Below are 12,174 nucleotides of genomic sequence, written 5' to 3'. Positions count from 1 at the left end.
TATTTCACTTTACCAAAAAACACAACTCACAAAAGGCATGAAATTCAACCTGTGCCGCTTTGATCTCAGCTCTCGTATTAAGCACAAAAATAAGTGAGACGGGATGATGAAAGCACTCTGATATTATCGTAGTTACAGAACAACCGCTATAGCAATGATCGGCAGTGTTTACCGACACACTAAACAAGGCAATTAAGGGAAAGGTTTGATTAGACGGGCCGACAAGCTGGCAATTGCCAAATGGTTGGGGGAAGCAACTTTATTTCATGTATCTGTGTGTGTGTGTGTTTTTCACACTGCTGGAGGAGCCATTGGCCCAGCGTGCCGTTTCCACCTGGGGTGCAGGGTAATTCAAATACACTCCCCATGACTTCATTCATAACTTCCCCCACCAGTCTTCCATCTGCCCTCAATTAGCTATCAACACGCCTGCAAAACAACCTCACAGACTGACATCATTCACCAGCTCCGGCACAGCATCCGGGTACAGCTCCGGCTCACCTGCCTGCCAGAACCGCACTACCCCTCTCTACAGGAGACAGAGGAGTAGCAGACATGCACCTGTGGTTTCACTGGTCTCCAAGGCAACAAGTAGAAGAGCCGGATGGTTGGTTGTCTGGTTGGAGGTTTTGGCACGAGGATCTCAGTCTACATGGAGACAATGATGGCGCTTTAAAACCAGCCCAGACCCATGTGCTAATCTTTCCCAACCGTGGTAAATGAGGAAAGCAGATCTCAGCCACAGACTCTGCGCTCAGAGAGCCAGAATACATAATTGCCTGCATTTAAATGAGAGGGTTTCTACTCATGGCTTATAAAGTATACACACATTTTCATGAATGTTAAAAGGGGTCAAATCATGGAAAACTGGATTTTCCACTTTTGGAAACTAAGGTGCAATAATGGCTTCTTCAGAAATCTTCATGGTTCTATTGACACAACCTCATTTAGACATGACACCGTATATATTACATTAATGCTTATTCAGTATTTAGGTCAACCCTAGTATGAAGTACACCTGCACAAAGAGAGGGGTCAAGGTTTGTCTGGTTAGAAGTTAGTCCCTCCTGCAACAATCACTGTAAAAAAAAAAAAAAATACCATACAAAATATGGTAGCAACATTTTAGATTTTTACGATTTAACAATTTAACCGTATTTCATTAAATGATACAGTGGGGCAAATAAGTATTTGATACACTGCAGATTTTTCAAGTTTTCCCACTTACAAAGAATGGAGCGATCTGTAATTTTCATCATAGGTACACCTCAACTGTGAGAGACAGAATATTAAAAACAAAATCCAGAAAATCACATTGTATAATTTTGGAATAATTAATTTAGTGCAGTGGGGCACTTATTTGCCCCACTGCATAAATGTTTATATACCAACCTACTGAAGTACTGAAATCTGTTTTGTACCATTGTAATACACTGATAACCAACAAAAGCAGGTGGTGAAAAGAAAGTCACATGATGAACCAAACCACAAGCAGCTTTTAAATACTAAGATATATAGAAGGCGCACAGTGTCATTCGCACAAACACTAAACACCATCATGGTAACACACATGAAACTGAAATAATGCTATATACATTCATTTAACAACATTAGATGTAACATACAATCCTAATGTACACAATTGATAAGAAAAACAAATTAAGAAGAAACAAAATACATCAAATGTGAAATGCAACAGGGAATTCTGTGAATGTCAATTTAAATTTTTTCACTGTAAATTATACGTTGTTTTTCCACTTCCAAAAACTGTATTTTACTGTAAAATTACATGTAATGTCCAACACAGGTTTTATATAGTAGGGGAACTTACCGTTAACCAATTAATAGATTTTTACTGTAGCATTTTTACAGTCTTTTATCGTTAAAATCGTAGTCATTTTTTTACAGTGTACAACATCTGGACCTGAAAAGCATCTCCATCTACAGTGATTCAAAGGTTGCCACCTTTTCTTACAAAATAGAAAACAGCAAATGACTCATTACATGATAGTAGATGTTTTTGCAACGCTCTTTAAAAGTATGTAATGGACAGTCGCCACTTCAAGGGTTTGGGACTGTGTGCATTATTTTTGTGCCATCAGCCAAACAGTTCTCACAACACAATTTTGCAGCTTTCGGAGTGTTTAGCCACATGGCTTTTACAGCTCACGTGATTGGCTCAAAAAAAAAAAAACCTGGATGAAGAATGAGTTTCCATGAGTCTGCTTTGGAGGTTTGTGTGCCAGCTGAGACGATTGGGAACATTAACAAAATGTTTTCTCCAAGCATCACGGACACCCTTGGGTTAGTAATTATGACATTTACATACAGAATACTTAAAGGTACAGAAACAAAAAACAGTCTGCTTAATTAAAAGTGTCAGACAAGAGGGTAAAAACAGTCATGTAAAATTAGATTTTGGCTTAAGCAACCTTGACTAACATTATAAGTGGACTTCAGGGGGAAAAACAGTGTTAAAAAGTGTCACATATGATCCCTTTAAAACACAGACACACACACAGTGCACTGAAAATCGCATATGCTTAGTACTCAAGCACAAAATGAAGTGCGGACACATTTGTTATCTTTAATCTGTGGGGTTTGGCTGGATCTTTGACGACCGAGGCTTGGCTTGTAAGAAAGCTGGGACTGATCTACCACAGCATTCAGTGTCTAAACATCTGCTATTGAGTAACACACTGTGAATCATTATACTTAGTCTGCTGTTAAACCACTAGCTTGCCCTTCTCCTTCAAACACCCTTCTGAACTGCGTGAGAGATTTAATACCATTTTTAAACAAATCAAAAGAAGCTATTAATGATTTAAGTATAACGAGAGACCAACATATCTTTGAAGTAAAAAATCTTGCCAAAAAAAAAAATTTCCCTGTTTCAATCAGAGTGGAGAATGAAACTAAATTAAACACATATACATTTAAATTTAATTCAGTTAATTCCCTACATATATATCCCAGCCTATGTTGCCTGTATATAACAGTCTATATTAGAAGGGTTGTATGTCAATTTCAGTAGATTAGTTAGGTCTTCTGCCAGAGATTTGCTTTATTTTGTACTCAGTGAAATGTGATACAACTGGTCAAGTAACCTGAACTTTACCCATCAAAAGATATCACTGTGCTTCATGCCACTTCCCTGAAATGCTCCCACATTTTACCCACACACACACACATATACAAAACTACTCACACACACATGGCAACGCAGCCAATCAGTTTTGCTGTTGCTACAGAAACAGCATGCTTTTCATGTCAACTACGGCTGGGTTGCTATGGGAATACATATACACGGAAAACTCTTTTGGTCGTAGTTAAGAACCAAATGACAGGGTGATAGCTTAGACAGGTACAAGCACACTCTTACAGGCGCAGACATGCATAATACAAACACACTCTGCCAGAGCAAACGGTGCTATTTGTTCATCTTTTCATCTGTTTTGATGTCAATGTACGATTTTATCGTTTTTTTTGGTCATATCTTAACAAAAAAAGCATGATTGCATTTTGGTTATAGTCACGCATTGATTACAATTGTACTATATTTTGATTATAATCATGGACTTGTTTATATATCCACAGCCCACATTCATAAAATCTCCTGAAACAAACCATAATAATAAGCCTTTGTTTACTTGGAACTAATCTGTCATAAATTCAATTTGGTAAAACTTTGATTGAAGGTTAATACTTCTTTAATAGGTCAATGACAAGCTGCTCGTTTGTTCTGTCCTATTTCTTCATTTATTTAAAAATACGCTAAAATGCAATTCATACATACAGAGACGTTTAATGTCTGCATAAAAAAATCATTTTTATTTTATTTTGTTTATTATTTAGTTAATTTTTTTATTTTTTGTGGGGGACATAATGTAAAAAAATAATTTTAGAATGTTGAATTGTTTTTTAAAGAAACAATTATTAAGTAGTTTGGCATAATCTCTTATTATTACCTCTTAGAATTAACAAAACTGCTTCACTGCTATTAATATTTGAAAAACATGAAAAAGTCATGTGACCTACGAATTTCATGTGGTTCAACCAACATGCCAAAAAAAACCCATTAAACAGGATATATCATATCATATCATAGAAAGGACCCCTGCAGACCCTCACGACTGTGCGAAATATCATAAAATTTGACCTTTTTATGACAAGTTTAGTTTCAGTTGTAAAAATGTCACGTGCTAATGATATTTATGAATTAATAATTAATTAGTTTTTATTCATAAATTAATCATTAAATTTGCATTTATATTTAAAAACTAGGAAATAATTATTTAGATGATGTATTCAACGTGCAAGGAAAATATTATTAGCATAGTACAACTTGACATTTTTAAAATAATTTAATTGAAACTGGTATAAAAATTTGTTAAAATATATAAGAAACCTGCATGAATACAAATAGTACATTTCGAAGAAGTTGGCAAATGTGTTTTTTTTCTTTATTATGAACCCAATTGGCCCAATAAAGAAGGTAAAAGCTAAGTAACTCCTAGACTGTAAATGGAAAGGAAAAGCATTCAAGAACATGTGAATGCCTCTGGGTAAAGTATTTAAAAGCCATCAGGATGATGAGCTATTGATGGAAAATCACTCAGGAAGATGAAAGTGTGCGTTCCAATAAAACAAGTGGCTCGGTTTCATCTTGATCCTCAGTTAACCTCAAGTGTAACACAAGCCCTCACCTGACTGCGATCCTTATCCACCTTCTTGAAGCATTTGTTTAGCGACAGATTATGACGCACTGAATTCTTCCAGCCAGTGGGGGCGCTGGCGAAGTAGGGGAAGTGCTCCAGAATCCAGCCGTAGATGTCTTTGACAGGAAGTCGCTTGGAGGGAGCGTCTTCTATTGCCATGAAGATGAGGCAGCTGAAGGAGTAGGGCGGTTTGCGGCTGGGACCCGTGGACAGGTGGTAGGGCGGCTCGCTGGGCTCAGGGGAGGACGACGGCGAGGAGGAGGGCTCGCGGGCACCGTTAGCGTCCTGCAGGGGGCTGACGCTGCGCAGGCCCGAGTGGCCCAGGCTGGTCAGAAGATCTGTGCTCTCGTGCAGCCAGCTGAGGCTGGTCAGCTCCTCGTCCTCGGCCCGGCTGAGGGAGGCAGACAGGGCCAGAGAGAGGTCAGCTGCCTCGGTGTCCTGGTAGAGCTGACTCAGACCCCGCGCCACGCTCCCGCTGCTGGGGCCCTCGGCCTTCTTCCCTGGGGGCATGACCACTGGACCCATGCAGCCCTTGGCTCCTGCAGAGACACGAGACAACACTCTGTGAAGTGATTGCTGGTTTTTATGTGGAAAATATTGAAAAGGCTTAATTGGAGCTCTTATATAAATTGAATTTGTTTGCATCTGTGAGCAAGCAGTTCACACTGCATTTTTGTAATAAAAATGGTCATTTAAAAGGGCATTTAAAATACTTCCAGGTCTGTTTGTGTTGTTTATGTTTATGTTTGTAGGGCTGCACAATTCGGCCAGTTGTTTTGGATTATATCTCATATAGAATATGACTATTATAATAATAATAATAATAATAATAAAAACTAAAATATTAAAATAAGAAATTACAACTGCAATATTTCACTATAAAATAGAGCTATTTAAATATATATATATATATATATATATATATATATATATATATACACATATATATATATATATATATATATATATATATATATATATATATATATATATATATATATATATATATATATATATATATATATAAATACATACATATATATATATACATATATACATATATATATACATATATATATATATATATATAAATAATTTAAATGATTTAAAAATAATTAAAAACAAACTGCATTTAAATACGCCCCAGGTTTTATATTGATTATATATCAATATAAGTCAATAATAATGCTATTATTAAGTAATTACAATTGTACAGAAGCAAAAGTAATTACAACTGCAATATTTCACAGTAAACTAAAATTTAAGTATTTAAAATGAAGTATTTAAGAAAAATAGAATTATAATATTCTTAAAATAATAAACAAAATATTACATATTAATTGGAAATAAAATAATAGTATTTAACAACAACAGCCTATTTAAAGCAGTCATAATTACTTTCTTTTCAGTTGTTAAATCGTCAAGCTATTTTCTGTCAGTAAACTGTTAATAAGGAGCTTCTCATTACAAGATTGTGAAGCATTTACTCAGTCGGAAAAAAACAGATCATAAGATGCTCATGCTCACGCTTTACTATGAAAAATGCACATATATATACATATATATATATATATATATATATATATATATATATACACACACACACACACACACATACACATATATAAATAAAACTCCATTACTACACTAAACATACACTTAATAAATGTTTGCCTGGTTTGTGTAGTTTGTAGGATCAACAAATACATGAGGCTAAAATCACTGCATGTTAAATTAATCTCTTATATTTGTAGATCCCATGTTTGTCCCATGTTTCCCATGAAACAAACATGTACCCTGTGAACTCCCAAAGAGAAATGAGACTGAAAAATCAGCATGAGAACAGGAATATCCATATTTCTGAGGTGAGATCAGCAAACAGGAAAAAGACAGAGTTGAGACACTGAGCAAATGCATTTTACAAAAGCAGTTCATTCAAGCATAAGCTACTCAAATTCAAAATTCATAGTATATTAGTGTGAATGGAGAAACTTTACAGAGTAGACTAATTACTTTAGCTAAACTCACCAGTCAAATTAGCAGCATTTATGAACATTTGAGCACAAACATTAGATTTTTAGATCTCCAGAGGAGATGAATAACAACAGAAATACTGTCTGTCCAACCCAAAGGCATACAAATATGGGGCAGTCATGGCCTAATGGATAGAGAGTTGGACTTGTAACCTGAAGGTTGTGGGTTTGAGTCTCAGGTCCGGCAGGGATTGTAGGTGGGGGGGAGTGAATAACCAATACTCTCTCCACCCTCAATACCACGACTGAGGTGAGACCCTTGATCAAGGCACCAATCCCCCAACTGCTCCCCGGGCGCCGCAGCATTGGCTGCCCACTGCTCCGGGTGTATGTTCACTACTGTGTGCACACTTGATGGATTAAATGCAGAGCACTAATTCCAAGTATGGGTCGCCACACACCACACCACTTCCCTTCCCTTTCCCCTTTACAAGTCATATGGACTAATGTTTTTTTGTTTTTGTTTGGATACTTAAGGCACTTTTTGTTCTTTTAGGACCTTGGCAGTACAAATGAGCATTCAATTTGCTTCTATGGGAAACGGATGTTCATTCACTCTGTGTTCCACAGAAGAAAGGAATGATACGGGGTTAGAATGAAATGAGGGTGAGTAAATTATCATAAAATGTAAAGGGATATAAATAACATTGCTTTAAAGTGTTAAGAATATTTTGTGTAAATAAATAAATACATAAATCACTACCCTTTAACTTTTCTACCAATTGCTGGGTTAGAATTATAAGGCAAAACAAGTTAAAGCATTCAATGAACTTGATGAATCATTCATTCATTTTAGAGTAAAAAAATAGTGAGATCACAGAAATAACGCCACAATTGTGCAGTTTAAAGTCACATTATGAGTTATAAACTCATTGTGTGAAACACAATTGCACTTAAATAAAAAGTTGCAATTAGGAGAAACAAAGTCACAACTGTGAGTTGACTTCTCACAATTATGGGGAAAAAAAGTAACATCCATGAGATATAAAGTCACAATTGTGAGACATAAAAATATCTGACTTAATTTCCCATAATTATAAGAAGTTGTGAGATGCAAAGCCACAATCACCTTTCTTTTAAGGCTTCCATTCAAAAATGATGTCATAACAGCGATGCAACCTTTTTTACAATGGAAAATCTGATCCATTCTCTTGCAGCATTGTGTTTGTGTGTGTGTGTGTGTGTTTGTTTGAAGTTTCAGGGCGGTAAGGTTAGCAGGAGGTTGGATTTTAGTGCAAGTAATCCTGGCGCTATCTGAAGATGCATAAAATCTAAATACGAATTTATCACACACTGCCCAAGTCACAGTAGGAAATCCAGTTAATCTCTCCCTACAGCGTTACCCATCACTTTTAACTCTCTCTCTGACACCCATGCCAACATGTACCCACACACAATTATACATACGCCGCGCGTGCATGTCGAGCGATGTGCCAGGGGCAGCACCCCCCTGATAAGGTGATTCAATCAGTCAATAACAGCATATGCAGCTGAGCGCTCCTTGGAAAATGCACAGTCACGCCTCAGGGCTGCTTTTGACACTCGTGCTCACATGTCAAAGCAGCAGCTCTCTTCACTCGCACTGATTGACAGCTGACAGCTAGCGCTACATGGCGAATACAGCATCTGTATCCATGGCAACGGAGTGAGAATATTATCCAGCTACATAATCTGGAGCAGAGATTCCCTGGGGTCAGACGAGGCATGGCTGTGTTTATAAGGCAGATTATACAGCATCACATCCACATCACAAGCGAGGAAAACAAACTTGCGGGTTTTCCAGCTGGAACCAACTACACTGTTTTTTAACTAAAATACAACAGAAAACTGTTATAGTCCACTATTTGATTCAGGTCTATTAAAGTGTCCAATAATGAGAACATACTAGCAATAAAAAAGTTTTTTGGTGGTACAATGATGGTAAGATCATGGTACTTTGTTATTAGCACAGTATTTAAAAGGTATTCCAAAGTACATCAAGGAATCCCATAGTATTTTCTCAAAAATAAAAAAAACATAGTATATGGGGGAAAACATGCATTATGATCAATCTGTACTGGGGAATGCAATATATTCTAATGGCATGAAAACATTAAGTTAAAAATATACCCTTGTTGAAAAAACGATCAGTCAACCAACTTAGGCTGGTTTTAACTGGTCTTCCAGCCTGGTCATAGCTGGTTTGCAAGCTGGTTTAGAAGGGTTTTAGCTGGTCACGCTGGTCACAGCTTGACCAGGTTGGGAGACCAGCTGAGCAACCAGCTAAAACCAAATAAACCAGCTTGGCCAGGTTGGGAGACCAGCTAAATCCATTCTACTTCCATTTTAAACTTTCAGCCTGGTTATTGCTGGTTTGCAGGCTGGTTTAGAGGGGTGACCATCCAGCTAAAACCAGCTTGGCCGCGCTGGGAGACCAGCTTGACCAGTTCAGCCAGGATGGGGGTCCAGCTAAAACCATCTACAGGCACTTCCAGCTTAAACCAGTTTAGACCAATCTACCAACTTAGGCTGGTTTTAGCAGGGGGGGGGGGGGGGGGGGGGGTTCAGCAGGGATATTAACAAATGAGTCGTAAACATAGCAAACTGACACATCAAACATCAAGTGTTAGAATGTGAGGTTGTTTTCTAGGAACATAAATGCACATATATACCCCCGATATGCAGGATTGCTTCTGTGTATCTGTGGTGGCGCTGCCTCAAAACATTACATCTGACAGAAAAGGGCCAGCTAATTTTACTGTTGCTATGACAACAAACTACTCGAACAGGGTACCGTTGGGGCTGCCAGTGAACTTCCCTTACGCTCAAGAATCAATTACATTTTACCGTTCACAAACAGAAAGTTTGAAACCGGTTTTGCTTAAGCCGTTTTATTTCACGTGAGAGTTGTGACAAATGACCAGAGAGATCTGAAAACTGTGGAAACTGCAAACAACAGCTCACCCGACTCGCCCATTAGCACCTCAAATCTAACAGATATTTCAGCTCAGTAGAAAAGAGACACTGCAAGCTTGACAGCTTTAGTTACAACAAATGTACAAAAAGTACCAGGGTATTATCATGATATTCTTTGATGTGCCTTGGATAACTATGGATATACTATGGCATACAAATATTATAACAATGGATTAAATTAAAATTAAATAAAAAAAGTCAATTTACATTTTGTTTTGTTTTTTAATTTAGCTTTATTTTACTTCACAAATGGAACAAGGGCCATAACACCAATCAAAAACAGATTAATTTTGTAATATGATGCAACTAGCATTAAAAAAAACATCACTGACCAGGCTAAAATCAATATATTATTTATGTAACCAAAATTATTTATATATATATATATATATATATATATATATATATATATATATATATATATATATATATATATATATATAAAAATTTGTTTTGTTTTTCATGATAATATATATATTTTTGGTTTTTATGATATCAAAATAGGGATGTTCACTTTAACCGGTTAAACGTTAACCGACCGTAAGAATTTTGACCGATTAATACAATCTGTTAAACGGTTTAAAAAGTAATACATTTTTTTTAGGTTTGCTGCATGGTTAAAATACGCTATGCGTATAAAAAAACAAAATTTTAGAGAGAAAAAAAAGTCGCATTTTATTATTTCGTTCAGAAATAGCCCTAATGTCGACTCAAAAATGTGTACAAACATTATAATAAACACTGTAAACAAAGCTAGGCTATTTTAGTTCCCCTCACTCCACAACAAATCCTTTCAATTTAACAGTATTTAGAAAAGAACAAGAATTAAATATAAGAAGCTATAGCTATATAAACAACATGCCAAAATGAATTCATTTAGGCTAAAAAGAAACTGAAACCAACATTGGGTCTCTCATTTGACACAAAATCAAATGTTTCCGTATTCGGAAGTATTTGAATGGCAAAATATTATTTATTATGTAGGCCTACTTCACTTGCATTCCAATATCCATGTAAAACAAAATGTTTAGCATAACAATATCACGGTACGGTGATAACGCTTAACAACACAGATTTTTCTACATATTTAAACTGAGCAGTGTGTTTTTTTCCAAATGTTTGACTGACTGTATTTTATTATGATAATGAACAGGCTGAATTATTGTCAAGGTAGCAAAGCTTAACTGTGTTGCGCGCATGCAGCGGCGGTACAATAATTAAACTTTTTTCCTTCTAAAAGTGGAAGCAATTAGGCTACTTCTTTTAGTCATAAAGATAATCATAATTGTAAAAGGTTTGCCTTTATTTGTGTACATTCACAATAAACACAAATCTTTGTGCTTTTGTAAAATAGCCCTAAAGAAAAATAGGATGACGTTTTCTGCCGTGGTTTCCATATATATATGGCCTAGCTTTATTATGATTTTCAGAAGCGCAGCAGGTGCATGATGTGATATGATGTTCATGTGAATCCTCACATTCTGTTGTTTGTAAAATTAATCCCTGGAAAACAAATGTTAGTATTTTTAACGGGTCACAGACACTTATCCTAATTTAATGCAATTCTAATTTAAAATAATCTTGTCGGTTAATGGTTAATAATCGGTTAACGAGCGCCGGTTGTTGGTAAAGAAAAATAACCGAAATGAACATCCCATATCAAAATGTTTGATAACATTGAAATTTCAGAATTCTTCATTTCTATATCACAAAAAACTAATGAAATAGACCTACATGAAAAAGTTCTAGCAATAGAAATAAGAAATACTACCTAAATTGTATACATGTACAAAAAAACCAAAACAACAGTATAGTCAGGCCCGGTGCCAGGACGCACGACTTGGGGGTGCTTTTATATTTCTTGGGGCGGGGCGGGGGGGGGGGGGGGGGGGGGGGGGGCAATCGCGTGGGGGGTGCGGTTGGTTTCAAGTAAACGCTCTTACACTTTAACACTTTACAATAATTCACTGACACTTTAATACATTAACTAACATTATTAAATGGAACCTTATTGTAACATGTTACAATTATTGTTATTAAAGCATATGTGGTCACAAAAACACTTAAATTAAACAGAAAAGCATGATTTGGCATGGCAGCCAGTACAAATAATTAATAACTGTTTCCTTACCTAAATCCTGCATTTGGACCAGGCTCTTTTGCAGAATCACATCACTGTGTGCTTCTGAAATTTTTATATTTATCTATATAGTGTAGTTAGCAATCTCTGTGTCGTTCGTGGCCGCTTGTCAAGCATGAAAAACACAAGTTTTATTTCAATTCTGAAAATATTATCGTATACAGCATGCAAAGAGCGCTCCCTTTAAATTTATTAAAAACCGTATATATCATTCATCACAATCTTGCAAAGTTCAGTTTTAACCAATGAATGTGACCACACAATGAAGCATGATAGAACTCTGCGCTGGACAAAAACCGGCGAGTGTGTGGATTCCAACCTAAACGCC

At 36.3% G+C, this 12,174-nt stretch overlaps 1 protein-coding gene across 3 annotated transcripts in view; it reads right to left on the bottom strand.

Moving 5' to 3' along the window:
- The window catches only part of LOC306879735 (forkhead box protein N3-like), a 74,415-nt gene that overhangs the window by 13,033 nt on the left and 49,208 nt on the right, over positions 1–12,174 (bottom strand). For all 3 annotated transcript variants that reach the window (XM_079432895.1, XM_079432897.1, XM_079432896.1), the window contains one exon: positions 4,707–5,257. In XM_079432895.1, the coding sequence (XP_079289021.1) occupies positions 4,707–5,257 (551 nt within the window). The remainder of the gene's footprint in view (positions 1–4,706; positions 5,258–12,174) is intronic.

The sequence above is a fragment of the Barbus barbus genome (assembly GCF_936440315.1).
Source record: "Barbus barbus genome assembly, chromosome: 14".
NCBI classification, from domain to species: Eukaryota; Metazoa; Chordata; class Actinopteri; order Cypriniformes; family Cyprinidae; genus Barbus; species Barbus barbus.
The sequence above is the reverse complement of the archived record's forward strand: the minus strand, read 5'-3'. Positions and strand labels throughout refer to the sequence as shown.